At 43.4% G+C, this 27,679-nt stretch overlaps 1 protein-coding gene across 11 annotated transcripts in view; it reads right to left on the bottom strand.

Moving 5' to 3' along the window:
• Nucleotides 1-27,679, bottom strand: part of HTR2C (5-hydroxytryptamine receptor 2C) — a 239,929-nt gene that overhangs the window by 34,586 nt on the left and 177,664 nt on the right. For 7 of the 11 annotated variants that reach the window (XM_046940307.1, XM_004940650.5, XM_004940651.5 and 4 more), the window contains exon 3: nt 613-1,255. In XM_046940307.1, coding sequence (XP_046796263.1) covers nt 613-997 — 385 coding nt within the window. In that variant the 5' untranslated portion in view covers nt 998-1,255. 11 annotated transcript variants of the gene reach the window in all.

Raw genomic sequence — 27,679 nt, 5'->3', positions numbered from 1 at the left:
AGATAAAAGAGTTGGATGTGGTGGGCGTTTCACTCCTCTGAAGTGCTAACCACGGTCCTAGGCTGTATCACTACTCTCCCACAGTGCAGGACAAATGCACTGACCGCAGTGTAAGAGGGAAGAGTCACACAGCCATAAAGGAGTGCTCACACCTACACGTGCAGGTCTCACAGTGGTTTAAACAGAAGAAGTTGCTCTCGGGTTAGAAATAGGGAAACTGAGGCACAGACCAGCAGAATGATTCCCTGAAAGGCACAGGGCAAGCTGAACAAATGCTAAGAACGTTCTTCTGAGTGCCCAAACTACCGCGTGCAAAACCGCTTTCTAAGTTAGCGCTCAAATCCCACTTGTGTCAGTGGTATTCAAGCTCAAGGACCAACTGACCTCACTTAGAGCTGGCTCAGCTCCAACCACACCGCCCTGCTTTTCCCAAAGCTCTGGTTTCCTAGCCAATTTGGGGGGCAGTTCCGCCAAGAAGATAAAAAAGGGACTCAGTGCTGCAGCTTTTCAGGGCATCCCCAGCAATAAAAACCATCACCGACGCTGTGCATGTGTCAATCCTGACAGCAAGGAAACAAGCAGGGGGTGCCAATAAGGAGGGAAGCCACTTACCATACAGCACTGCAATGAGCGACACGGGCATGACCAGGATACCCACCAGCATGTCTGCCACCGCCAAGGACATCAGGAAGAAGTTTGTGGCGTTCTGCAACTTCTTCTCCAAGGACACAGCCATAATTACCAGTATGTTGCCCCCGATGGTAAGCAGGATGACGACCAAGATCAAAAGGGCTGGCCAGTTCTTCTCTCTCACTGACATCCGAGAGACTTCACCCTTCTCAGAGGCATTGAGAGGATCGGATGTAGGTAAACTCTGATTCAGAGTCAAATTGGTGCTTAAAGACCAAGCCATCAGACCACCATGCAAGCTAAAATCCAGCGTAACAGACACTGTTGTCAAGCTGAGTAATATTCCAGTGCTACTTAAAGTGCTCATCGTCTGGGACTGATTTTTCTGTCTCTTAACTGTGCCGCAGAGGTGATCCCTTTTCCAAACTGTGGGTCCAAAGCAGATGTCGAACTTCACAAAACCTGAGCCAGGAAATCATTTGATCTCCCATGGTGAATCAGACCTTACAGAAGTCAGCGCGGAGCTCCTCTGGTTCCCCTGGGAGCAGTGGAAGGCGACCACTGACCAACAGCCTCGAGGGGCAGTAGGCTTCGCAGTCTCCAGCTGAATCCCAGGTCCACCATTCTGAAAAGGAAAGAAAAATTGCATTCTTAACTGAAATCACAGTGCATACAACACCTTTTTTTTTTTATTTTTATCCTCATGCAAGTGACATTCTTATTCTCTCTCTTCCTGCTGGCTAGGATGTTCTCCAGACTGCACGAAATTTATCTTGTGGGTACAGACTATGCCTATAATCATGGGGGAGAGAGGGAGAGAATCACATCAGTATGCTCTGGCTGGTTAAAAGCTGATTATCACTAATTAAATGTTTTGTGAAATCTGCAAAGGCAAATGCGAAGAACAAAATATGTTGCGGTTGATAGCCACTTCACAGATACTCTGCTGCTGTGTAAAATAGTAATTGCATGAAATTCCAACCAACCCAGACTGTACAGTCACAGCACTGGGTAAACCATCTCCTTAAGCTGGGAGTGGTTGGATATATTTCGCATATTTTGAGGAAAAAATAAAGAGTTGTTGTAGGACACTCAGGTGTTAGTGATGAACACTCCCATAATAATAAAGTCCACACTTTATCTTATTTGGAAACAAACGGTGTAGAAAACCCAATATACATCAGGTGACGGCGTACAGTGTTACACCGCCAACCTCTCCAAACAAAAAGATAACACAAAGGGGATGTGTTCCCAGCCTTGGCTAAATCACATCCCCAGGAGCACAACTGTTTTGGCTGCCAATAGTGTTCAACACATGAAAACAGCAGTTCATTTCCAGCACATCAGAATACAGCATCCCAACAACGTGGAAAACTTGGTGGTGTACAGAATAGGACCCAAAGCACAGAACGAGAGCAGTTAGCACACGAAGGAAACGTACACTGCATGGAAGAAGGCTACGAGGTAGAATAAATCAAATAGCATGGAATATCCCCCTGAACTTTTTGTATAATCCATAGGAAAAGAGCTCTGTCATTACTAAACAAATATATAAGGGCAGATTTTAGTCCTCGAATACGGTGTGTTAGAGATGTGTGAGACAGCAATTTGCTATGCAGGGATCAAAAGCTAAATGTAACGTAGGGGATTACATGAGATTTTATGTAAAATAAGAAGTACTCAGAGTCCTATAATAAAATGTTTAACATTCATGGAGGTTTTGGAAACTTACTAATGGGCTTCATGCAGAAAAACGTTTCTTAAATGAGCAGTGTGTACAATGAACCCAGATTTGCTTCTGCATTATAGTTAATTACTCCCCAAGGGTCTCTAAACCTCATATTTAGGAAGAAGTTTTTTGCGCTATGTGCACAGAAAATAATTTCACAGCTGCACATGAGGATGAATTAGCGAGTAATCATTGGGCCGTTTATTTTCCCAACATCTCCAGTCTAAAACAAATCTACAGGAAGTTTCCAAAGACTTGCGTGTATTCTTTTCAGAACACAGCTATCACCGCAAAGCTGTGAACAAAATACCCTTCCTTCTGCATCACTTTGGAACAGTGATCCGGGGGGCACAGAGTAGTATCGTAGCACCTAAGCTTTACTGTGCAGCACAGCCCCAGTGGGAACTCCCAGGTGCCCAGAAATGCTCTCTCTTTGGCTCTCTGACTCTTGGGCACTCCCCATCATGTCACACGAATGGTTTGGCAGGGCAAATAGAAAGATGATGTCTGAACTCGAAGAAATGGTTTCTGCACAAAGTTAGTTCTGCAGGTCTGGCGCATGCAAACTTCTCAGCAAGAAATTGCTTCTAGAAATGAACACATTTCCCAGTAATCCTCACCCCCACACTCCTGACATGCACGTGTTCTACATGGAAGAGTAGAACTGTGCTATGAAGTGCAGAAACTAAACGTTCAGAGTCAGGACTGTGAGGGTAGGAATGAATCTCAGAATGCAAAGTTCATCTTTTCTGTTAACGGGAATTAGGACTTACTTTAGAAGTCAGCCCATTCACCCGTCTGTTGTTCAGAGTGACTCAAAGAGAACTATTTCCATTCATGTGCCAACAGCGAACAAGCAAAAGAGAGGGAAATCATGCAGGCACCTGAAAAAAAAACCATTTTCCCACATGCTCTTAAAAGATCCAAAGTACAATCCCATGAATAACTGTGTACACATGTAGAAGAGAAGTATAGAAACGAAGCAATGAACTTGCAGGAGCTCTGCCTTACCCTACAGCCCCACAAACCATGGCTGACTTGGATGGAGGATGTTGACCTTCCTCAGGTTTTACTGGCTATAGAATTGCTGCTATTCATCCCAGAACAATATCAGGCTCTCTAGTAGCCAGAATAACCAGAGAGATCACGATAATGAGAGCGTTCAGAAGAGGTACAGGTTTTATCCAAGACTACAATGGTAAAAATAAATTATCATTAAGAGAAAGAGAAGAAAAGCATCCTTAAATCAACAGAGGAAGTATTTTGCCTATATTCGTTTCGAATAATGATACGTGAGAATGTGACAACAGCAATGCTGAAGACAGAGCTCCACCTTCAGAATTAACAACCTTATTGCTCCATTAGTACATTTAATTTTAGTTTTTACACGGATTCTGACTGGAAGTCATTAGCTTTCTTTTTCATAGCATCACAGTCTGCACAAGTTACATTTTTATGACTAATTCCATCAGCCACAGCCTTCTAGGCACATTACTGTACCAGAAAAATAATTCACTTTTTATTCATGAATTCTGGGTACGTTTAAGGAATATCTCCATAATTTTAAAATAAAATCTGCGCCTACCACACATTTTTCCGCTAGCTAACTTGAAAGCACATATGCTAAACTTTGTGATCAATCATCAATTTCAATTCAATATACCAATGACAGCCCTTAAGACGATCATTTAAACATTGGCCAAAGCTGAATTCCTCATCTTTGACGGAGGTGAGAAGGAGGTAATTTGGGCAGGACTTTTCCTTTCTGTCTTTAAGTCCATTTTAGGATAAACCAGAGCTAGAAAACAGTTCTTGTTTCCCTTCTATCAGACCCACATGCATTATTTAAAGCAGGAGTTGGGTACGCCAACGCTTCCAGATACTCCAGAATGAGAAGTCAAAGGGAAACCAAAGCTATGGAGGTTCATAAGACTGTACTTGTAGGGCAGTGGGGGGTTCACACACCTTTGAGAGTGTGTACCACTGTTGCTCTATTGCTAATAGGAAAAAACAGAAGAAAACACAACTTTCTTGGAAAGAAAACATTTTTTTTTCCTTTGAATTAAATGCATTCATCTTTAGCTGTTCTACCCTTCAACGTTCAGAACAATGTTGTGTTTTTCTTTTTGCTATACAAAGTCAGCTGCCTGCTGAGCAACTCGAGGCATTCAGCAGCCCCCAGCCAGGATCCAGCCTCTCCCTGCCAGACCACGGAGCTGCTGAGCTCCCATAAATCCTTTCTGCTCCAACTTTCTGGGACTCACAGCTTAAAACTGGGTAAGAAATCAAGGAGGGTCATTTAGCCTTAAAAGAAGAGCCAGCAGTCTCACAAAGGCTCAGAGAGGAGAATAACATGCAGATTGCTCCAAAAGTAATGCCTCCTCATTTTTTCCCCTATAGGAACTACAACAGATACAAAGAGCACAACATCACAGTTTGATAGAGCACATTCTCAGCTACAAAACACGGTTTTTCAACACTGCCATCACCACGAGATGTGCATTTTCACCAGGTTGTAAAAATCTGCACCAGCGGAGATGCCCCACTGTCATCAGTGCTGAAACACACCACCCACCCCTCACTGTGCTACATCCACCTGCTGGGCTCTATAAACATTCTCTAAGCACTGATAAACATCAAAAGGCATAATTTTTTTTTGCTTATGGAGGAATTTAATTCCATCCCTTTGCTTAATCTGCACTTCCATGTCAGACGCTACTTTGTCAGACTGCCCCTCTGCTGCCATCTGTCACATAGCAACAAAATGTTGCCTCATCCATGCTTCGTTGGTAAGGAGATCAATGTCCACAAACTACTGAAGCTCAAATATATTTTTAAGCTAAACGTTTTTTTTTTTTGTTCATCCTTGGCTTTGATCATAGATCATAGAATGATCATAGAATCATAGAATGGCCTAGGTTGAAAAGGACCACAATCACTATCTGGTTTCAACCCTCCTGCTATGTGCAGGGTCGCCAACCACCAGCCCAGGCTGCCCAGAGCCACATCCAGCCTGGCCTTGAACGCCTCCAGGGATGGGGCATCCACAGCCTCCTTGGGTAACCTGTCCAGTGCTTCAACACCTTCTGAGTGAAAAACTTCCTCCTAGAGCTCCATAAAGTTAAAAATAAATCTGAAGTTGATCCCACTGAACTGCAAGTACTGCCATTTCTGAGAGGAAAACAGTTGCACATAGTTCACAGTTATGTGAGCCAGAGAGTCAGCTGGTGTAAATGGTTATAGCTCCACAAAGATCCTTACAGAATGGCAAATAACTTTAAATGATATCACAGGATACACAGTTTATGCTCCGGAAGGCAGATTTAAGGCTTCGTTCTTCACCTTTAATTCCATACTCCCTACTACTCACGTCTTTACCTATTTATTCTTTTTAAAGCAGTGCTAAATTCATTTCCATTTCTCATCGCAACAGAACTCTGTTTCTAGGCATTTGCAACTAATCTTTCTCCTTTTTGTCGCATCACAACGTGCACAACTATTTCTGTGCAGACCTATTTGTAAATGGTCTATGAGAGCACAGCCAGTCCGACAGAGACCATCAGCGCGTCTGGGGCTGAAGCACCTGAAATAGTGGGTCTGGTTCAGCATCAGGATTGCTTCAGCCCAAGGAAAAGGCAGAGAACAGATGTATTCGCTGCCTGTAGCTGGAAAAGATCATAGAATCACAGAATGGCCTGGGTTGAAAAGGACCACAATGACCATCTGGTTTCAACCCCCTGCTATGTGCAGGGTCACCAACCAGCAGACCAGGCTGCCCAGAGCCACGTCCAGCCTGGCCTTGAGTGCCCCCAGGGATGAGGCATCCACAACCTCCTTGGGCAACCTAAAATTATGTACAACATATAAGAAAAAAAAAATAGATTAAAGGAAAAAAAAATCAGGGTGAATGTTGTTAGAGCCACAAACTGGGTCACAGAAAGGTTTTAGGATCTCCATTCTTGGAGATAGATGGCATGCAGCTGGGGGTTATCATAAAGGCACCTGATCCAACTTTCAAGTTAGTCTTGCCTTAAGCATGGAGTTGAACTAGAGAGCTCTGAGAGATCACTTCCAGACTGAATAACTCTATGTTTGGATCTGGGATGTCCTTCTGAAGGAAAATTGTCCGACCTGGCTGTGTTCAGCCCCTATCTCAGGATACACCCACACTGATCCCTACTCAAGCCAAGGATAAGACGTGAACCTCTTTTCCTTGTTTATTTCCCCAAGGCCAGCAATAATCCTGTGTGGCCAAGTTGTGACAGTATAATCATGAGACTCCCATCTCCATAACAGGCCGTTAGAGCCCTACAGCAACACATGCCTGTCTCATGGTGGAGATGCACACAACAACGCTGTGTCCTCACCTGCTCCTCTGTGCTCAGAACCTCCTGTTACCTGTAGGAGTTTGGGTAAAGTACAGTTCAATAACTTCCTGAGAAGTGGCAATGGAAGAGAGCCCTTTTTCACTTCAGGCACTTGGCAGTGATAGGGAATCTTCCTGTCTTTTGAAAGCAGCATTTGTGCCAAAGTAATTCGCTTTCACAGTCGTTCCAGTGGGAAAAGAAAATCAACACCTAATGATTATTCTGCAGATACCTGCTTGAAAATTAACTGAGGGCACAGTCCAAAGAAGTGCTTATGCCAAACCTCAGGTATTTAAATACTTTCTGAAGCTGCTCTTGAACTGGGGGTGGCATTACCAACCCCTGATAAGGGCAGGAACTTTCTTTCCAAAGAAATATCTGATACCATCTCTTCTGTTAAACAAGAAATTCTGGATTTTTTCCCAGTAGGCACAGGGGATAAAATAAAACAAAGCATTTAATAAAGCCTCGGGGAAACCTCCTCAAACACAGATCTTGCCAGTGTTTTTAATCCCAACACAGAAAATACCTACTAAATTACTTGCAAACTGAAAAAAGCATATTTCATGTTTTTTCACAGCAAGAAGAAAATGGATTTTCTTAGACACAAGTTCAAGTAATTACATTCTTTAAGGCCATAATAGTGAATCACTACCATTCTGTCCAAAACCAAATAGCATTAATTCCCTCCTCTTCCCTCATACTGAGTCAGGAAGGCCTTCATTTCTTCTTAAGACATTTCAAGGAAATACAAGCACACAGCAGACATCTTAATCTACCCTCCAGCAGCCAGACTAGCAGCCTTGTTTTTTATTTTCCCTTGGTGGAAAAGCACCTGAGAACCTCAGGAGGAGGTGCAGATACTCCACCTCTCCCTGTGATGATAAACTGGCAGAAATACCATAGCAGAATAAATCCAAGTCTCATTGTATACTGTCCTAACTTCATGGAACGACTACAAAGTAGTTATTCACATTTTCTGTTAGGAGATAAAATACCAAATTGCTCTTTTTTCTTCCTTTCTTCTTTTTCCCCCCCCCATTGTTGTATTATTTTTCTTTAAAAAAAGGAAATTTGTCCCCAGTGGCTGAAATCCACTTTTGCAAAAAGACCAGGTGGACACCCCTCCACCTCCTATGTAGGTATATTACTGGGTGCTATGTTTATTTTCTACTGTGCATAGACTTAACTTGAGTTAAAATCTGGATTTTGCTTCCTCCTTATTGATAGATGACTGAAAGCACTGCGTATCAGCACTGAAAGGCCAACCCTTCCTATAGGCATTGAGTGATCAACCCCAGGCTGTGCCGAATACATAAGGCAATCATTACCTGTATGTATGTACACATGACAGCACACACCTAAATATACGCAAGGAAATATATATATTTTTAGAAGATCATGAAGTGATTTGATCTCAAATGATGTTTTTGAGGAGATCTCATATGCAGTAAAGATGAAACCAACAGCCTTACATTACTGTATATATTTTGCTATAGGAATAGAGAGCAGCAGTCAATCTGGAGAGGAAGCACATGAGTATTTGCAAGGCCAGAACCATGAGTCATGCCATGAATGAGCACACACCATAAAGTAAAACATGTGCCCATTTTGGGGAGAATGGTGGTGACTCACCTATTTGTTAATAAGGTCAGTTTCTTAAACAAGCAAGAACTGGTTTGATGTTGTATTTGTAGCGTTCTTTCCACCCCACATCTTTGTGCCTTCCAAAAAGCCCTCCAGGTTTGTATCACTGCTCATCTACTAGGGAAGAAACAGGGATTCACTATGACTTGGGGCACACCCTGCCCCACATGCCATCCATGATCCAAGGAGAACCTTCCATTTGCTTTTGCATGTGGACCCCAGAGCTGAAATCACCAACACATCGCCGCTCCTCACAGCACTTCATGTGCCTGAAATTGCTTCTCCTGGCACTGATTTTCTCAGAAAGCACACGAGCCTGCAGAACCTGCTAATTCAAAGCTCAGAGAGGTATTTATTTTAAGCAGTGAGACGTTTAGTAGAGGTCTCTTACCTAAAGCAGCACTGTTAATATGTACCATGAGTACCCTTCCTGCTCTCAGCGCCACCCGAGCTTTGAGAAATAACAGTACCAGATAAGCAAGGCAAAAGCAAAGAAAAACAGAAGATATTTATAACAAAGACCATCCCTAACCAACTGGAGAACTGTATTTCTTTTTGTCTCCAGGTCATACAGGTTCTAATGTGGCTGTTTAAAGTAGGAGGAATCCACTGGATCCTAGGAATGCTAGAGGACAAAGGCTGATAAATAATTTAAATAATTTCATAAAGAAATTCCAAGAGAAGACAAAACAAACAAAGGAAAATGCAAAAGTGCAGCTTTTTTTCTCCTTTTCTAATATATATTTTTTTCTGTAGAACTGATCTATACGGACCTGAAAGGGCACGGCTGTTAGCACAGCACTTCTCTGATCTAAATATGCCACAGATGGATATTTTGGTACGTGAGAGCTGAAGGGAAACCCTAAAAATAAGAGTAGGTAGAAAAGATGACTCTTAATGACAGGTATGAAAAAAAAGGCAAAGAACAACATCAGACAGAAACAGTAAAAAGAACTCATCTCTGTCACGTCTTCAATTAAAGATGAAAAATGAACCACAAAAGTATAAACCTCCAAAGCTGGACTTGAACAACACAGAATTTCAGAACAGATTTTTTCTTTTCAATTAAATACATGAAGATATATACACAGTGCCATAAAATGCAATGTGAGTCTCCCAGATGTACTTTGTAACAGCCTGGTTTGATGTCTTGGGAATTTGTTTGTTTGCTCTCCAATACCCCATTTTCTAGAAAGAAAAAAAAAAAAAAGCACATCTAATTTACATGGACTTCATTACACCATTTGATATGGTTTCACCAGGGAAATTACCAGGTGTCCTCCAGAGAGAAAGACAAACAGCACAATAGTGAAACCGCCATAGAGATAGAAATGGATTATAGTGAAAAACTGAATCCTGGATTGGGAACGAGTTGCTTGTTGAGATTGGCAAGGTTTGATAGTCATTTAATTTTTTTATTTTAATGAGACCAGCATAAAACATTTACTTTGGGAATTAAATGTACTCATCAATCAAAACTGGGATTTATCACTCACACTGGGAAAGGCTGGAACATCACCCAGGAGAAGCTGGATGGCTTGGGGGCTGGATGGCAGAGCCTAGCTGGGCATCACTATGAAACCACCACAGAAGCGAGATGCTTCTAGTTGTGCAAGCACCAAGGATGGCTGTGCTTTACAGCCATGAGCATGCAAACCAGCATCAGCACGCACCCAGGAGCTCAGAGGCTGGGCAAAGTGAGTGTGGTTGGACTGCACTTGTCTGTGGGAGAGAATAAGAGTAATCTTGGGTGAAAAAAGGAAAAGGCTCAGCTTGTTCTACCTGGTCAGACTAAGAGCACAATGGGACAACACATGGTGCCTCCAACACAGAGAGAGTGGTCATCTCCACCACTCCTGTGTCCTCACTGCATTTCTTTCCATGGGCTTCACTGAGGTGTGGTCATAGCTACAAGTCTTGTTTTATAGTAAATAGATTTCACTGGTACAAACAGTGCTGTAATAGTCCAGCAATGCCTCCCATAAAGCGTTCTGAATTCCAAGTATTCCTGTGCCTTTCTCAGTAAGTTCTGTGTTTGCACTAAAGAACATTTTCTTCTTCAGCTACATCAATCATCTAAATAGCCTTTAGCACCTAAATGATTACATGGTTTTCTATGTGCCAGTTTGCTTTCATCCACTCTTCCTCACTCCTACACTGTTAAACATCCTGCTCTGCTGCACCCCATCAGCTTCCGTCCTGCTTCTTCCCAACCTGCAGCACTATGGGGTGGCACCTGAGGACCCCACAGCCCTGTCCTCCCATCAGCACTCACCCAGCCTCTCAACCAATAGCAGTTGACTATTAAAAATCTTATGACTTTTATCCCCAAAATTGTGCTGGGGAAAATATATTCCAATATCAATTAAAGGTTCTATTTATTTTCTGAGTACAACTGTATAAGTTTGAGCTTTTTCCTACTTTTCTTATTGTTCTATAACTTCAGGTAATGTCCTTCTATCTCATACTCATTGCAACTCGCATTAAACTATCCTTAGAGTGATGTAGTAACTCCATTATGAACTGTAGAACTTTTACTTTAATTCTTTTCCATCCTTTTAAGAAATCTATTAACTAACATCAAGTTCTAATTCCATACATTCTCCCCCTCCGAAAGCAAACAGCCAACAACTCCCTATGCTGACCACTTCTGGATGCCTCATTCCCTAATAACAGGTAACATCTGCCTTCTGCTACAGCTCACAGGGGCAGATTCTGAGCTCTTACGTTAAAGCAAATCATAAACATTTTCCATTAAACAAGAAGGCCTAATCATCTGTCTTGTCAGACAGACATCAGTATAGTCTCCCTTGACTTGTACTAGACAAAGGCCGATGGTGTTGAAACATCTTCAATGGGATCAGAAGCAGGCTCTTCATTTAGAGAAATCATTTAATTTTTAAAGCGTTTGACTACTTTAATAGACATCATCTATGAATGAGTCAGGGTGTGTAATAAGCCTGAGGCGAGAAGGGAAAGGATCATTAACTCTGAGAGAATAGACAGATGGGCACATCAGGGTAGAGCTGTGACAGCTCCCGAGTTATGTAAGAAGCGAACAGCGAGGACTTGGATGCCACGTGCATGTGTGCAGGAGTCATTTCCATGGGAGCAAATCGCAGTGACACAAGCTGTCATTTGCGACATCAGCAAATGAGTCAGGAAAAAAAAGGAAGGGAAAAGAGACAAAACGTAATGGAAAACACTTCAGCTTCCAGCATGACGTGAAAGGTAGAGGAGGTCTATGAAACCCAATGCAATTTGTATGAATCTGATTCTCTTTATGAACGTGCACGTGGAGAAGGACTTCAGGCAGTTCAGATACTCCCACCAACATGGTGCACGAAGCGTGCTGGGACTGCAAGGAAAGCACTCAAGTGTGTGGGGCTGCAAAGAGCGAGTGACATCACTCAAACACCATTCAAAGCAGCCATTTCCTTTTTTAAAGGAACACTTTTTCTATGTTTACCTCAAATCTGGGTAACGCTTGACAGGCACATCAGCAGCGTCTTCCAGCCAGGCTGTGAATGACTGCTGCAATTTGGGCCAGTGAATAAAGCTAAAACCAAAGACAGCCATCCCGACGTGAGCAGCTGATGCAGGGAGACCAATCTCTCCCCACACAGTCTGAGCATCAGAGGGAGCTGGTCAAATGCATTGTAATCAACTCGACTGGAGAAAAATAATGGAAACTATCAAAACAATTCATACACGAACCAGGTTGCGTCTGCATCTTAATAGCTGGAACAAAGGCAGCTGAACTCTAATGGAGTCGTTTTCTCTTGAAAGCCATTACAGAATTTCTTTTCCTTTGTCAGCAAGGTAATATCCACGTGAACAGCTCAGAGTGAAGGAATTTAAAATCCATCAGTTGTCAAAAGTGAGGAAAAACATAGTTTTTTTTATTCCTGTGGGTAAAGCACACCTGAAAAAGGAATAGCTCCAGCAGGAGCCAGGCTCCTCTGGTAAGAACAACCCTACACAGGAGGAAAATGCTCCATCCAAAATAACAGAGCAGGACCATCACTCCTGACCTTTCATCTATCACAGCTTCAGTATCACCACGAGCTCATACTGGATGCTGATGCACTGCGCTATCAGCCAAGGGGAATTTTGCCACTGACCCCAGTTCAGCAGGAATTATATGTAGTCTCACAAGGAGTGAAAGTACGTTACAAAGCAGAAGCCAGAAGTCTGGATTCTGATCTCATTATTCCTGCATTTACCAGCTCTGGGTAAGGCTTCCCTACTGCACCGGCAGCCTGGCATGTGGAATGATTGCAGAACAAGCCTGGCTATGCCTGTGTTATGACAAGACAAACACCTCTCAAGTTCAGACAGTTCAATTACCACCTTTTTTTTTCCCTTTTCATTTCATAAAACCTCCACCAACCAATAAAAGATCGCAGGGCTATTCCAGAATAAGCAGCATCAGGCCAGCTAGCCTAATGTTTCAGGTTACTTTACACCCAACAGTGAAACAACTGCAAACACATTTTGATAAATGGCAGCACTTGAAAAAGAAGCAATTATGCTAGTTGCATTAATTAAGAGGGAGTAATAGACCTCCATGTGCAGATGAGCTAAAAATTTCATAGTTTAATTTTTAAATTACACTGACATCTTCTTTCTCTCATACACATCTGACCCTCAAGGAAGATTTGCACTCTAAGGCCAATGTGGTAACAAACACAATTCTCAGTTGCCAGTTTTATGACATGAAAGCAGCACAAATAGCAATTAGAAACACTGAGCGAGTGTTTCTCTGAGTGGATACTGAGCGAGGCTGAAACCAACTTTGTCCACAGAGGTCAAGAGGAGCACAATCCCATCCCATCCCATCGCACTGATGCTGCTGTGTGACAGCACTCAGATTGTGGGGCTGAAGATGCTACCTTCAGACTTAGGGATGTAGCACAAGCATTAGTTTTTCATAAGTATTTTACAATAGGGATGATGAGGCAGTGGCACAGGTTGCCCAGAGAGGTGGTGGTGCCCCATCCCTGCAGATACCCAAGGTCAGGCTGGGTAGGCTCTGAGCACTGATGGAGCTGTGGATGTCCCTGCTCAGTGCAGGGAGTGGGACCAGATGGCCTTGAAAAGGGTCCCTTCCAACTCAAACGATTCTATTAGCATTAATATGGGGGCTGCACAAAGGAAAGAGAAGGAATTCAGTAGCGCTTAGGGACTTGAAAGCACAACTTTAGCTTGCAGGCCCTTTAACAATCTCGGTCAGTGACTCTCAGAAGTAAAACTAACGCATTCCTATTGATACAAGATCCTTGCATAACGACCTTCCACAATCTGGCATCTCTGTAACACAAAGCTATGTGAACGTGTGGACCTTCAGGAGGAAAAAACTGTGTGCAGAGTGTGACCCAAGCCTTGTTTCCAGATTTCCTTCGACAGATATGCTCTGCTCCAAAATTAACAGACCTCTCGGTGTCATTAAAAACATAATCTTACCCATGCTCTTTGTTGTGCAAGGCTGAACTGTCAGAAAACCAAGGCAGAAGAAAACCAAGTACGGAATCTGATACAAAACAGGACTGTGTTTTCTGCTGGAGAAAGCCATTCTGGGCAAGACCACGGATAGACAGCATGATGCTGGTGATGTGCTGCTGGGCAACACTATGCAAGGATTATTTGATTAAAAAAAAGCAACAATAAAACAAAAAACAGACCAAAGAGCTCCCTGAGCACTATTGCAGACCAAGCCTAAACACACCTGGGAAAACCCATCAGCAGCACTGCAGCAGGAAGGAGGGATGACGGAAGGAAGGCGTTCACCCAAGTGTGAGCACCGTGCTGCAGTTACAAACCACGGGGACTGAGAGGCAGCCAGCAGCCATTAAACACACTGCACAGAAGTACCAGTTTGCAGTTCCTGAGCAAAACAGAAGATTTTGCACATAGCTGCTGCCTCAGAGCGTACATACAGCTGGGAGAGCTGCTGAGATGCAAAATGTTAGAAACCAAACACTTCTAAAACATTGGAGAAACTCACCTCAGTACAACTGAAGCAGCCTGGAAGTCTTGCAGCAGTTTGTCTTTCTATACATAAAAAAATATGTTGAATGCAAAGATCTCGTTTGAGCCAAAGAGAAGTGCAAGGTAAGGCACTTTGTGCTAAAGCTGTTTCATTGCTGGACAAGCTGTATCAGTGCACGTCATCTGAGGACAAAGAGACCATCTAAGGTTAGAGGATGCCATAGGAGCCTTACTAAGTCACAATAACTTCACCGAATATGGGGCCCGAACCCCACAAAGCCTGAAGGCAACACTGTCCTGGGCACTGAAGGGAAGGATTAGGGAAGGAAGAAAATGTAATCTTGTTTTCACTTTCCTAGCAAAGCTGTGTGGGAGGACAGACGTTGTTCAAGCACAGATCTGAGAAAGAAAGCAGGAAAAAAAAACAAAAAACAACCAACAACCACCACCAAAATCTAGAGATTGTAACTTCATTGAGGATTCATAAGGCATAACAGCACCAAGCAAATCCTTCACATCTGAGGCCTCAGCAGTATTAAATTCATTTAGAGAAATGAAAGACATAATACTTTGTACTTTCTAGATAAAAGCATCGTTGTAGTCATCCGGGTGTAGAAGGGCTTTATTCTCCCCAAAATATCAAATGCTGCAGTGCAGAAACTCCACAACGCTGCAAGACCCAGCTCTGAATCAGACGGGCTGATTCATTCAGAAACAAGGTGCTGCGCTTCTCCCCTTGATCCTGCTCAGCAAGCTGCTGCAGCCCACTGAGAACAAAGCAGCTTCTGCTACTTCATGTGGCAAATGAAATAAAAACCTCTTCCTTTGAGAGCTTACAGAACCAGGCTCGTCTCATCCAGCTGCCAGTGAGCCATGAGGCGGTGGTGGCAGCAGTGAGGAGTGGGACTGGAAGGGCAGGATTGGAGAGCTGGGAGAACAGGAGATAGTTTGGTTGTTTGCTTGTTATTGTAATATAACCAAAAAAAACCCAAGACCTGAGAAATGCCTCCATCCCTGGAGGCATTCAAGGCCAGGCTGGATGTGGCTCTGGGCAGCCTGGTCTGCTGGTTGGCGACCCTGCACATAGCAGGGGGTTGGAACCAGATGAGCACTGTGGGCCTTTTCAACCCAGGCCATTCCATGATTCTATGAAAAGCAAAAGTTTCCAAATTGAATAAATCATGCAGGTTACTCCCAGGAGATAAACAGAGATAGAGCAAGCAACACAAAACAGGCCTGGATATTAACAGATGAAAATGCTGAATAAGCGTTTTTACAAGGTTGGCTGAAATATACCTCAAAGCTGGAAATTCAATCTTCTTGTTTTTGTTCGTTTTGTTGAACATCATCATAAATAGTTCTGGCAAACATTAAAATACAGTACACCTTGCTCCCACTTGCTGCTATTTGATATTCAGTGAGTTATTTTTACTTTGTTTCTCCTAAACCACAAAAGCAAAGTCCAGTAAGAACAGTCTGAGTTACTCTGAGTGAGAGAAGAGCATTCATTACATTGCCCAACTCATGTCAACCTACCAGTAGGGCATCTCACAGCAGAAGGGGCCCTCCTGATCTAAGTCTTCATTTCTAGTGCCAAGAGATCTCATTTCACAAGAAAGTTTTATTTGTCATCCACAGAGCACTGCAGAAACTTAGCATGAAGCAAAGAGCAATAATCCATATAAACAAATCAAACAGGTTCTGTACAAAACAGAAGGCTGAAAGAAGCTATGGGCACCAAAACAACCCCACGCATCCCAAAGGTCTTTTTCCTTTTCTTGATGGAACTAAAAGGCAGAACTTCGCAGAAGGAGTGGCAGTGCTTTGGCACAGCTGCCCAAGGAGGTGGTGGGGTCACCATCCCTGGAGGTGCTCCAGAACCGTGGGGATGTGGCACTGAGGGATGTGGTGATGGGCATGGTGGGGCGGGTTGGGCCTGGGGATCTTAGTGGTCTTTTCCAGCCTGAATGATTCTGTGATTCTATGCAAGAGGCACACTGCGTTAACACAGAGGGGCTGATAAACAAGCAGACAAGACCGCACCATTTCAGCCCACCAGGCTACACCACCTGATCACATTTTCCCCAGCAGTGGGCACTTCACTGCACCATTTCTATATTTTTGTACAGACAGAAAACAGAGGCTCTTAGGAACACCGAACGCACACAGCTTATCCACAAGCAAAGCTATCTTCCTAAACAATTTGCCCAGACAAGGAAACAAAAGCCTTTATTAAAATACATTCCTACCTCTTTTCTTGCTTATTTAGAAGTTCTCTTCACCAATACAGACAGCGCGGAGCACGTTTGTGCTGGTGCACTTCACACAGTTATCAAAAACAAAGCCAGACATCCCAAACATACATCCCAACAAAGCCATTTTTAGGAGCCATGGCCTGATTTATGAGGAACAGCAGCTGGGCACTTCAGTCTCGTCCTCTGTGTTTCAACATGCCTCACTGATACCAGCTACAGACCACCAGGGAATCGCTCCTTGCCAGGTCCATCCCTTATTTTAAGGAGATTTTTGGATGCTTTTAACAGCTTCCACAAATACTGAGCTCTGTGCTGTTTCCTGGGATGCAGAACTACTAAAACCCTGCCTAGGCCCTGCCAAGGTCATTGAAAAGCCAGATTTTTCCCCAGTTTACAGCTCAGGCTGGAAGGCAATAAGTTCATCTGTACGCACTCCTTATATCCAAGCAGTTAGGAAGAGAGATCCTTCCCTTTTCTGCCTTACTGCTAAGGATCACACTGAGCTGGGCAGGCAGGAACTGTCACAGCTGTGTCATCAGGATCCCCTACAAATGGCCCTCACATCACTTCACCAGAAGAGCGAAAAACTCCTCCTGTGGCTTTTTTCTGTGTGCAAATTGCTGTTACATACTGTGCTTTCAGTACTGTGCTCCTGGAAGAGGGTTTGGCCGGAATTCAGAGGTGAGCATTGTCTTCCTATGTGATGGCAGGACAGAATTTTGCACCTTTTCCTTCCCATTGCTGGCTGTATCCCAGGGTACCACCAGGCTCCTTCCAATACAAACACTTACACAGGCACTGTGTTACCTCCATAGTCCACAGCATACAGTTACAGATAGAAAATACTTACGACCAGTTCTTCACTGTGCTCCTGCAAGCTGGAGGTGTGCCCTTAGCTGCAAGGATGATGCTGCAAAGTGTGGGCAAAGCTTGCAGCAGCTCAGGGTGCACCTGAAACGGGAGCTAAACCACTCAGAACCTGTCCAACAGGATGCATTGCTACTGGGGCTGTATTAATGGACATTACGATGTACTTACCAGGCTTCCTCCACAGTACAAAGGGAGAAAGCAGCAGTGTAGACAAGTAATTGCTGGCTGCTGCAAATACGAAAGGGCCCCGTTCTGCTGCATCCACTTAACAACTAGCAGAGATTGTTTATTCTCTCATATGCTCTTTGGCCATTAAGGCTGTCTTGCTTATGCTTGAAGAAAATGAATCTGCTTTATTTCGACACCTCTGATAAATTCTGGCAATCCTGTTTACTTGTTTTGCTTGCAACTGCTAAGATGCAATGAAAAGAATGGTTGTTGCTGGAGTTGGTTGGAAATCGTTCCATGAAACACTTTTTGTGCCAAAAAAAGGTGTTACACCAACACAGGAATGCTTATGGGTTGGGTTTTTTGTTTGTTTTTTTTTGGAGAGAGGGGGAAGAATTTTGATGCATTCCTCAATAGAAAGTACTGGCAAAAATTATACAGAAGGTTGGATTCATACCACTTGAATGCAACAACAATCCCAAAGCTTGAGGTTGTTCTTTTCATTTTGCTGTTGATCATAGCAGAAGCAAAAATAGTTCCATATTAGAAATGGCTCTGGCCATGTTCTTAGGCCAGCAGCAAAAGAGAGAGACATCAGGCTGCTCTTTGGATCCAACACCTTTTCTCCTGCCATGCTAGGATAAAAATGTACAAACAGCAACTTCATGGAATACAAATAATTCCAACCTCACAGAATACAAATTCCAACCTCATGGAATACAAACTCTTTGTTTTTCTCCCTAATGAACTTCACAAAGAATGCACCATAATTATGCCTTCAAATGAAACTACGACACTACCAGAGATGCTAAAAAAGCTCTCTCCTTTGGCTGGCACCCATCTCTGCAAACGCTGTCACAACAATCTCCAAACTGTCACTTCAGCAACTGCCCCACACGGAAAAACATATTTCTTCTAATTAGTCCAAATTCTAACTCCATGTTTGAAGAGTGTAATTTGATCTTTTTTTTTTTTTCCTAGAAACTCATTAACTACTTGAGTTTAATTATTAACATTTGGTTTAAAGAAGTCATTGAATTAGCTTTCAGCAGGGCAATTGTGCTTCTGGTCTGGTGAGAGGATGCTTATTGCTGGGGTAGGTGGGCACATCACCACAGGAGGTAGCATGGTCCAGGTCCATATCAAACCTCATCCGAATGCCAAAGATGGATTGGCTTGGAGCTCACTAGGTGACCTCAGGCAAGTTAACCTATTTTCCTTCTGAAATATACTTAGGTTGGTCAGGCTGTGAATTGTTTGGAGCAGGGAGTAAACCAAAATGTTAATGTTGGAAGGATGGGAGGGAATGGCCTCAAGTTGCACCAGGGGAAGGTCAGGTTGGGTATAAGGAAACATTACTTCTCTGAAAGAGTGGTGAGATATTGGCACAGGGAGGTGCTGAGCTCCTGCCCAGGGAGGTGTTCCAGGTCTGTGGAGATGGTTCAATGGGCAGTATTGGTGGTAGCTGGATGGTTGATATAGGTGATATAGCTGGAGGTGATATAGGAAGTCTTTCCCAACATTAATGATTCTGTGATTCTAAGGGAGCTCCCCTTGCTCATGCAGGAACACCTGAAGCAGGTTGCCCAGCACTTCTCCTATTTCTCCTCCTACAGTTCCTTAGTGCTTAATAAAGTGTCCATCACAACAGAACACTGAGGTCATCACTGCAGCAGTAATAGTTGCTGACACCTTAAAGAGCAGAGCTGGCAGGGAGTGAAGGCGTCAGCTCTTGGGGAATGTGCTCCTGATGTTGTGTTGGTAAAGTGGAGCTCTCAGTATGAGTAAGAAATCATGTAAAAATTCATGCCTTAGCAGGGCATAATACCAGGGTTATCAATGTTAAGGCTCCTGCAGGGCCCTGAGAAGCAAGAAATCTGCTAGAAAAACCTGAGTCTTCTGGGATAAAACTGGATGAGATTGATTCCTAGATAGGAGCCTTTCAACAAAGCAGAAGGCCATGATTTATTCAGTAACAAACAGGTTTTCAAACAGTGTTGCAAACACTGAGTGTACAGGCACAAGCATCTGCCTAGCTCCAGTTATAAAATGCATCATCTACCATGGGGCTCTGCATCCCTCTCCCTGTCCAAACCAACCCAGAACACTTAAGGACATCGTGGGGTATCTGCAGAGTATGGGAAATACCCTTTTTGGAAACATAGACTGTGTTCCAGGAGGTTACAGAAGGAAAGATATCATCAGAAAACAATTTTCTCTATTAAATCCTTCAATTTGGTAAATAAATAAATAAACAAAATCTAACCATTCCTTCTTTTGCTATAAATTAGGAAAGTTAACGTGTTCACAGATTCTGGTAGAAGTGAACAGACACGAGGCTTCATGAGTAGGTTGCCCAGACATAGGTTGGGTGCCCCTGCAGACACCCAAGGTCAGGCTGGATGGGCTCTGTGCACTGATGGAGCTGTGGGTGTCCCTTTTCAGTGCAGGGAGTTGGATCAGATGGCCTTTAAGGGTCCCTTCCAACTCCAACAATGCTGTGATTCTGTTTTCTCAGGCTCCTAGGGACCGCATCTCATAGCATCTCTGGGTGAGTACCTCCATGCTGAGGATTTCCCAAGTCCTTTTACATTCTCCAGCTGGTATTTGCTGCAGAGTTTTGGATGTGCAGAAATGTGTGAAACTCCCAGAAAGCCGAAGGGCTCCAGCACCAGCTCTCTGCTATTTGCTAACTCTGACATTTCTGCTTTACAGCAAAGGAGTGCAACACAAGTTACTTTTTGTTATCAGCTTTAACACATTCAAGAAGCCTTAAAGAAAAATGTCAGTGAGAAAAAAGCAGCCAGCTGAATAAAAATAAGCCTAAGTTTCCAATGTTTTATAAGATGGTTTCAGATGAATAGAGGGATAAACTTCTGCAAGAAATTCTCCATAAACTGTAATATCAGTCTGCACGAGACTCAAGAGCTTTTGTTATTTCTGCATTTGGTAGATTCAGGCGTAACAATTCCCGAAGTCCTTTGGCTTTTACAAGCAGCTATGACAGACAGCCTCTAAATGCTGTGCTTTTCATGACAACAGTGATTGACAGCCCCTTGGTGGATGGCCCAGGCAGCCTAACAACATTATTGTTCTCTAGTAATTACCTGATCATTTTTTTTTTCTTCAGTGTGTTGCAGTTATGGTTCAACTAAGGAAGAGTCCTCAGAACTTTCTGAAAGTTTATTTAGCTTGCATTGATTTCTGCCTTGCCTTTCTGATTCTGTGGCAGTGCTGGGATTGCAGACATCAATGCCCAAGGTGTATAATAGAATCATAGAATCACAAAATTGCTCAGGTTGGAAAAGACCTTCAAGGTCATCCAGTCCAGCTGCAATCTAACCATCCTATCCTAACTCTAACAGCTCTCCACTAAATCATGTCCCTGAGCACCACATCCAGATGGTTTTTAAACACATCCAGGGATGGCGACTCAACCACCTCCCTGGGGAGCCCATTCCAGTGCTTAACCACCCTTTCCATAAAGAAGTTTTTCCTGATATCCAACCTAAACCTCCCCTGCAGCAACTTGAGGCCATTTCCTCTCACCTGTCACCAGTGAGAAAAGACCAGCCCCGCTCTCACTGTAAGCACCTTTGAGGTATTGGAAGAGAGCAATATGGTCTCCCCTCAGCCCCCCCTTCCCCAGTCTGAACAGCCTTCAGTCACTCCCCATAGGGCATATTCTCCAAGCCCTTCACAAGCCTTGTTGCCCTTCTTTGGACCTGCTCCAGCACCTCCATGTCCTTTCTGTACTGAGGTGCCCAAAACTGAATGCAGTACTCGAGGTGAGGCCTCACCAATGCCAAGTACAGGGGCAGGATGACTTCCCTAGTCCTGCTCACCACACCATTCCTGATACAAGCCAGGATGCCATTGGCCTTCTTGGCCACCTGGGCACACTGCTGGCTCATATTCAACTGACTGTCCATCAGTACACCAAGGTCCCTTTCCATCAGGCAGCTTTCCAGCCACTCCTCCCCAAGGCTGTAGGGTTGCCTGGAGTTGTTGTGACCAAAATGCAGGACCCGACACTTGGCCCTATTGAAATTCATACAGCTTACCTTGGCCTATCGATCCAGTCTATCCAGGTCCCTCTGTAGTGCCCTTCTACCCTCTGGCAGTTCAACACTCCCTCCCAGCTTTGTGTCATCTGCAGTCTGTCAGTCTACTTGTAATTGATGCTTTCTATAGAAAATGGCACATTTAAAAGCCCAAATATGTGACGATCCACGTACATTTATTGTCATTCTGGCATTTATCACTCACACCGGTTTTGTACAAAAAGAAATGTTTCTTCACTTAACAGTCCCTAGAGCATCACAATACAGCAAGTAGTTTGCATACATCCAAGGCCAGAGGCTTGCGTAGGATTATGCATACATCTGAGCTCAGTTCAGCACAGTTTATTACTTCCAAGCTGCTCCAGACAGCAGCTTGTTTAACTCATGCTGAAAACAATAATTGAGAGTTCCCATGTCGCAGAAAGATCATTCTTAAGAATACTCAGCTTGGGGACTGACTCATGGGAATCACTGACAGAAGAGCCTGACCCATTAGGGTCAGCTCTTGGAGTATTTTCTGCCTCTGAAAAATAAAACTAATGACATTCTTTTTATGTGGAGCAAATCAACCACAGCACCGTCTACGAGAGAATGACAATTCTAGTTAGAGAAAGCAGTCAACTCTTTTACCCTTGCATTCAGCATAAATCAGATCTGTCATTCTCCTGAAATTTGAAAGCACACCTTTTCCATCTCTGTCTCAATTTTCAAATAGGAGGGAAGCAGACAGGACAGATCAACAAAGTCCTCCTTTTTCTCAGTTTTCTAGCTGAGAAATACTCAAGAATCCTTTGCATCTTCGCACACATACAAAGCTGAATTTAGAAGACAGGTTTGCAGTTGAACAAAATGTTACTCCCAAATCAGATTGGGAATGAGAGTGCTTAGCCCTGGGTTTTCAAGTATTTCCAGTCCTACTGCTGTTAGAGAAAGATGAGTGTCTTTCCAAGACCTTTTGAAACCAGAACTGGGGGTCTTTGGCACTGTTTAGTAGTTCACCTGTTTCAAAGACTGGTCTAAAGTTTGGCCTCTGTGCCAATATCCATTATACATCAGTAAACATGCTACAGAATTAGGGCTTGGATTTGCCTACAGACTATCATGGGTTTTGTTCACATTTATTGCAAATGAAAGCAAGTACACAATGCACAGATTGTATAGCCAAATGAACCATTTGTTCACACAGATTTACGGGCTATGTTGGGGCCAATTGAACAGTTGGGCCTTTATTCTTCATTAGTTTGATTTCCGGCACTTCTGAATTTTATCAGCTTATTTATAGAACTGGCCATTTCAAGAATGCGTTACCTATGGCCAGTCCAATTCCTGCTTATCCAAAAAGCTAGTTCCTTTGTTGAGTATTTTTCACTTATTAAAACCACATTGGGTATTTCCTAGAAGTTGGTTTGGGGTTGATATACTGTGTGCAGAATGACAGTGAGGTGATGGACCGTTGCAAAGGCGGTGCACTGTCTCACTACAGATGAAGAGGAAACCACTCATTGCACGCTAGATGCAGAGCAGAGGGCCAAAAATCAAAGGATCATAGAATTATTAAGCTTGGAAAAGACCTCCAAGATCATCCAGTCCCACTGCCCACCTACCACCAATACTGTCCATTAAATGGTGCCCCTCAGTGCCGCATTTCCATGGTCCTGGAACACCTCTGGGGATGGCGATCCCCCCCAACCCCCTGGCAGCCTGTGCTGGTGCCTGACCACTATTTCAGAGAATAAGCTTTTCCTAATATCCAACCAGAGACAACATGTGAATACGCACGGTTTTCCCATTGCACCTCAGGACTCAGCCAGCCATGAGGAGCAAGGAAGAAGTTTGAAGGAAAAGGAAAGCAGCTCATTCCACAGCAATGTGTGGAATAGAGCCACTGAAAAAACAGCCACGTGCACTTCCAAACTGGCTCGGATGCTGGTATGCAGGCAGTAACATTCCCTCAGGGCAGAGCAGTCTTCTGCGCATCCAGAACTTTTATAAATCTCTAAAGCAACTGGAATCCTGTTGCTGCTTCATATGAGACTCCCACGCATTTCCCCAGCACAGACCACATCATGCCAGGTACCCTGCCTCATGTATCCTGTCCTTTTGATACTTCTAAGATGCAGAGTGAGACTTAGGGTAATTCTGCTGCATGGAAAGGTAAGGTGAAAAAAGCATTTGATGTATTTTTAGGCTGAGAAGTGAGGAGCAGAAGCCACACAGCCAGCTCTTCACAGACCACCAGGTGTCCACAAACAAGCCAAAGAAAATCCTGCATATGGAAGAGTGTCAGCACCATCTTCCAACAGCTCATATCAAACAGCTCTGTAACTGCAGCATGTGTTGTACCAGATACATTGAGCTAAGGCAAATCAGTGCTCAGTTTTGAGGTTGCTTTTCTGCAGTGGGTGGGAAACTTTCCCGTTCAGCTTTTGGAGGGTTTCAGTTCATTTGCCTCATCTCTTTCCAATCAGTCCTACGCTACCACCCCACAAAGCCCAGATGGAACTCCAGAGAACAATCAATTAGATATATTTATTATTTCCTCCTAGATACAAGTTAATGATTCATCTACGCTTATTCAGTATGCTCACAGTCCCATAGCAGCTTTGATGACCCTCAGTTTCACTCCAGATTTACAACAGAGAAATATTTAGAACTCTTTTATATCTCACTGTGGGGGGAAAAATAGAGTACTGTCACCTAAGGTAGCCTTAAATCTTAATTAAGTTACTTTTGGTCCCTTAATTATCACTTTAACAGCAGATGCGCTTCCAGCATCCTCTTCTCATTCATTCTTCCTTACAACCACATTCTAAAACCAGAAAATAATTAATTCAAATTTATCTAATTTCCAATTTCACTTATTATTTATCAGATCATCTACATCAGTTTCATTTAGAATTATCAGATGATAAACACAACAGATTTTTCTATTACAAATGTTAACCCATCTGAAAGTAAAATATATACTAAAAGTAAAAAATATCCTAAACTCCGATCTCTGTTCAAGGTCTGAATCTGTTATTAATACATTCTTAATCATTCTCTCCACATAATTTTAATTCAAAATTAATAAAACAAGGATAGAGGAAACAAATTGTATTACTGAATACAACAGATCCTTCCAAATTACATCAAAGCATTTTAACTTTCCAGAGGCAGTGCTAAAACCAGGCCGGGCTCCTATCTTCAGGAATGAAATGAAATACGAACACCTCTGAACAGGACGGATATGTGGTCACACCATTTGGGGAAGAGGCAAGCACTTCCTTAATTACATCCTTAATTACATCCTGAGAGCTTCACAACACTGTATTTCAAAAAGCGCATTTGCACTAATGAAAGAAAATATGCATATTTGACCCAGATAACGTGATGTCTGGTCCTCATAGCTGCACTCCCAGCCTTAAAAATGCAACTCAATATTTCCTCCCATGGTTCCTTCTGCAGCATTTAACATCTGCCCTTACACTTTGCAGCCATTCGCAGAAGGGAAAGTGGGGAAATAACCATAATGGCATCTTCTGACACCATGTCTTTGAAGCAACATCTCTCCAATGTTACAGGTTTCCCAAATCTGAAACAGCCCTGCCAAGAATGCAATCACAGAACCTTAGAATGGTTTGAGCTGGAAGGGACCCTTTTCAAGGCCATCTGGTCCAACTCCCTGCATTGAACGGGGACACTCACAGCACCATCAGTGCTCAGAGCCCCTCCAGCCTGCCCTTGGGTGTCTGCAGGGATGGGGCACCACCACCTCTCTAGGCAACCTGTGCCACTGCCTCCCCACCCTTATTGCAAATAACTTTTTCCTTATATCCAGTCTCCCTTTTTAGCTTGAATTCATTTCCCCTTGTCCTTTCACAAGACAACTGGGCAGCAGAGCTCCTCAGTTCAAGAGTTAGCAACTCATGCTGTTAGTTTGGAGCCTCCCATCTCATTCCCATGCTGTGTATTACTCATACCCAAGCATGATTTCTTCCAGAAGCAAAAATCACACCACTTGCTCTGCAGATTAACACTTGACTGTTGACTCCGTATTTCACTGCTTTGGCTTCACCAAGAAAAACCAAGTACTTGGGGTCTTTCAGTCACCCTAAATCCTGCCACTATTAACAACAGAAACACACTGATGGTTTTTTTTGTTTTGTTTTGTGGACCATTTTTCTAGCCTGAGGATTTTGGGGCCATTTCAACAAAGTGGAAGAGAATGGAGCAATGACATTATTTTTGTCCCATTTCCAGGCAGAGTGGCTGAACGCCAGTTCTCAGAATTTTTCTGAGAAGCCAATTGATCCGTGCTTGTCTCAAGTCCCAGCATCCTTGTGAGAAGCTGTCAGAGGGCAGCCAATATAGTACAATTGCTTCACCTGCTTCCAAATGCTGAGATAAAAAACCACTCGCTTTCAATCACAAACAAACCCAGGGAACTGTGGCGGAGCAAACAGCCTTCCCCGAAATTCAGATTGCACTCAGAAGTTCATGAGTCTGTTAGTCACTGCTGTAAATCAGCATAGCTAATCAGCTCATCTCCGCATCTTACTGAAGCTCGGATGCATTTCCATCAGCCTGAGAACCTACGGGGAGGTTTAATCCAGTTGGGTTGAGTCGTGTTGAAGGAACCTCATCAGGTCATGCTGTCCTATGGGTAATGTGACCAACCCACCGCTAACATCAAGCCAGTGGCAGGAGCCATGCCGACTGCCAGAATCAGAGGGGAAGAAAGAACTCAAAACAGCACAGCCTGGACTTCTTTTGTTTCTGCAGTCTTAGAAAACAGACCAGAAAAGTCTTAGAGTTTGTGTCAGGTAAAGAAATGAGGCTATGACTTAGACACATTCTTTCTTTAGGTGAACTAGTTCACCTGCCCATATTTCAAAGCATCCTTAAGACACCGATATATTTGTTATCTTCACAGGAAAAAAAAAATGTACAGAAACAGTGACAGCTAATTTAGCAGGACTCCATTACAAGTGCTTACAAAGCAACTCAATTACCCAAGGTAAAAAATACCCAAGGTATTTCAGACAGCCTTTCAGCCACACAACGCCTGTATAACACCTGAAAACACACACGTACTCATTTCACCGGTAGAAAAATCCAGAAATACTCTGTTGGAAATAAAATGGGAGAGGAATGGCTGAGCAAAAGACATACCGCAGCTGGGTCCATGCCTGGTTTCTCACTACAGAAAGAGCACACTCCAAGTTTTTGCCCAACCACACGAGCAACGCATCCCTTTTTTTTTTTTTTATGCACACTGAGCTCTGAAACTGCTCTACACGCCAGACTAGCAGCAGTAAAAGAAAGGCAGAAAATAGAGAGAGATGTAAAAATTAAGATAGCCAGGAATGTATTCCATACAACTTTCACGCTTCACTGCTGCTACATCAGATACCCGTGGGCAGATTTGCACTGGCTACTTATCATGCCTCAAATTCATCACTTGAAAGCAAGCTGTAGCAGATCAGTAGGCCAGCTTCTTTTTTTTTCCTTCCAGCTGGGTTATTCACTGTCTAATTAGTGGGTTGAATCTGTTCACTAATGGGTTCAGTGATTGCAAGCACAGACATAAAAGAAGCGTTGTGATGATGGTACAGACTGTAGTCAAAGCTGGTGGGAAAATCTGAGCAGTACAACTGCTTTCAAGAGAAATAAGTTGCTCAGTGGCTGAGCAGAGCTCAACTCATCCTCTGCATCTTCAACAGAAGTTGAATACCATTGCTGTCCTATGCATCCAATGGGGAAACACCACAGAGATCCTCTCTGTAGCTGCCTGGCACAGTCTAAGCTAGTTGCATGAATTTCAGCACTATGAATGCCTACAAAACATGTGATAGTTGAAGGAGCCTTTCTATTGTGAATTTAAAGCAGTTGTACTGTCTGAGACAGTTTATTTGATGCAAATAACTGAGTTCAAATTAAAAGCAACAACCAGCAGACAGAAGGCTAAGCACCTCT

The sequence above is a fragment of the Gallus gallus genome, chromosome 4 (genome assembly GCF_016699485.2).
Source record: "Gallus gallus isolate bGalGal1 chromosome 4, bGalGal1.mat.broiler.GRCg7b, whole genome shotgun sequence".
Classification (NCBI taxonomy): domain Eukaryota; kingdom Metazoa; phylum Chordata; class Aves; order Galliformes; family Phasianidae; genus Gallus; species Gallus gallus.
The sequence above is the reverse complement of the archived record's forward strand: the minus strand, read 5'-3'. Positions and strand labels throughout refer to the sequence as shown.